Below are 1,786 nucleotides of genomic sequence, written 5' to 3'. Positions count from 1 at the left end.
TTATATCATATTATTAGTGGTGTGTGTGTGTGATGTTTGTAAAAATCATGGACGCAATCAGCGTGCCTCTAAGAATAATTTAAATATTTTTTAAATATTTCGGGAAGGATTGAACCGTCAAAATCTTTTGTTCTATATACGTGCCTGATTGTAGTCTTAGGACCTTAGGTTCTACCCGTCCAGCAAAGCGATGAATAATTACGTGAAAATATTGGCGTGCCAGGACTTACCGCAAACCGTCTTCCATGTACTCGACGACATACTCGTTGCTGATGGTACCGTCTTCGTCGGTGTCGTCGACGATCACGTCCCGGACCGCCGTCCAGTCGAGTATGTAGCCGCGGCGCCTTTGCGATTCGGACGGCCGGGACAGACGCTCGGTGAGATCTGCAAACCGGTCGCCGGCGTACAGGTCGGGCACCGGTGGCCTCGGACGTCCGTCGGCCGCGTACGGATACAGGTTGCGGCGCGCCGGGACGACCGGCGCGGTGCTGTGACAGGCCGACGGCATCAGCGTGACGCATGTTCCCGGTAGCCACGTTCCAGGCGGACTGCGCTTCGTCCGGCGTCAGGTCCGGTCGGACCGGCCGTGATGGCTGCGAGCAGCGCGTCGACCGTGAAGCAATGCAACCGAATCAGCTACCGCGTTGCGCCGAAATTGTTTTTTCCACAGATGTTGCGACAATAATTTTCGACGTTTTTTTTTTTTCTATCGTTGTTGTTGTCAACGGATCGCGCGTACTTATATTTCGGTTACGCGTGTACCGTTTCGTGTACGGCTGTCGTGTCGCGTTTGAGGTGCCGCGATGGCTTTCGGTTCGGTTCTGACGCTGCTGCCGGGTGCACCGCAGCCGACGTTATCGTCTCGACCTTTGACCGCCGACGTGGCCGCGTCATCGCCGCACCGCCGCGTGTCCCGCGGCCGTCTCTCTTATTGTAACCGTAGCGCGCGCGACCCCTCCCCCTCCCACGCACGACTGTACTACTGTCGAGTCTCGAGCGCAACCGCCGCCGCCGCAAATCTCGCGCACATCTCTGCCGCCGCCGTTCCTGGCTATAAAATTCGGGTCCTGTGTTGTTGTGCGCGGTTATGCGATATGGCTGCAATCCTGCGTATAATACACGTCCTGAAACACACGGTATTTAAACATACGTAATTAATGGCGATGTTTCAATATAGTCCTCCTTCGACAGCATACACATAATACTACGATATTCGTGCGCAGACGGTGACGGGATATCGGGACTTTTGTCGGTTGACCGCGACAGAGAACGGCAAAATGTTAATACCAATAATAATTAGATGCCAAGTTTACGGCTGCAGAGAAAGAGATATTTAATTAAATTGATGTTGTAAAAAATAAAAGTTACTATTATTTTAGATAGAAAACCATAAAAAAAACTTAAATAATTTTTTTGAATTTAATGTTGTATTCTGTATTTATTAAGTACGAAATATGAGTTACTCTTTTAAGTAATTACTCATTTTAAAACAATACGTGTTCTATAAAATACTAGAACGAAACAAATTTGAGAACCAGTAAAACAATGTCCAAAAGATGAATTTAGTTCAAAGTCTGCCAAATTGTACTATATTTTTAAATTATAATATTAATAATCATATCTATATTTTATTTAGACACGAGTGTTTCCCGCTCGAGCGCAGTCAAAACGTCACGAAAAACTGTATGACTACGTTAGGTATTATTATTATAATTTATACTTGTACAACTGCTAATTACGATAATTTTACGTGTAATTCAAATCATAATATTACTAACAATAT

At 46.1% G+C, this 1,786-nt stretch overlaps 1 protein-coding gene across 1 annotated transcript in view; it reads right to left on the bottom strand.

Moving 5' to 3' along the window:
* The window catches only part of LOC112591245 (extracellular serine/threonine protein CG31145), a 28,290-nt gene extending 27,766 nt beyond the window's left edge, over positions 1-524 (bottom strand). The window contains 2 exon segments of the mRNA XM_025335002.1: positions 231-457; positions 459-524. Of these exon segments, the coding sequence (XP_025190787.1) occupies positions 231-457; positions 459-524 (293 nt within the window).
* Between the last annotated feature and the right edge of the window lie 1,262 nt (positions 525-1,786).

The sequence above is a fragment of the Melanaphis sacchari genome, unplaced genomic scaffold, assembly GCF_002803265.2.
Source record: "Melanaphis sacchari strain LSU unplaced genomic scaffold, SCAv2.0 Contig12_pilon_pilon, whole genome shotgun sequence".
Classification (NCBI taxonomy): Eukaryota; Metazoa; Arthropoda; class Insecta; order Hemiptera; family Aphididae; genus Melanaphis; species Melanaphis sacchari.
This window is presented reverse-complemented; position numbering and strand designations above follow the sequence as displayed.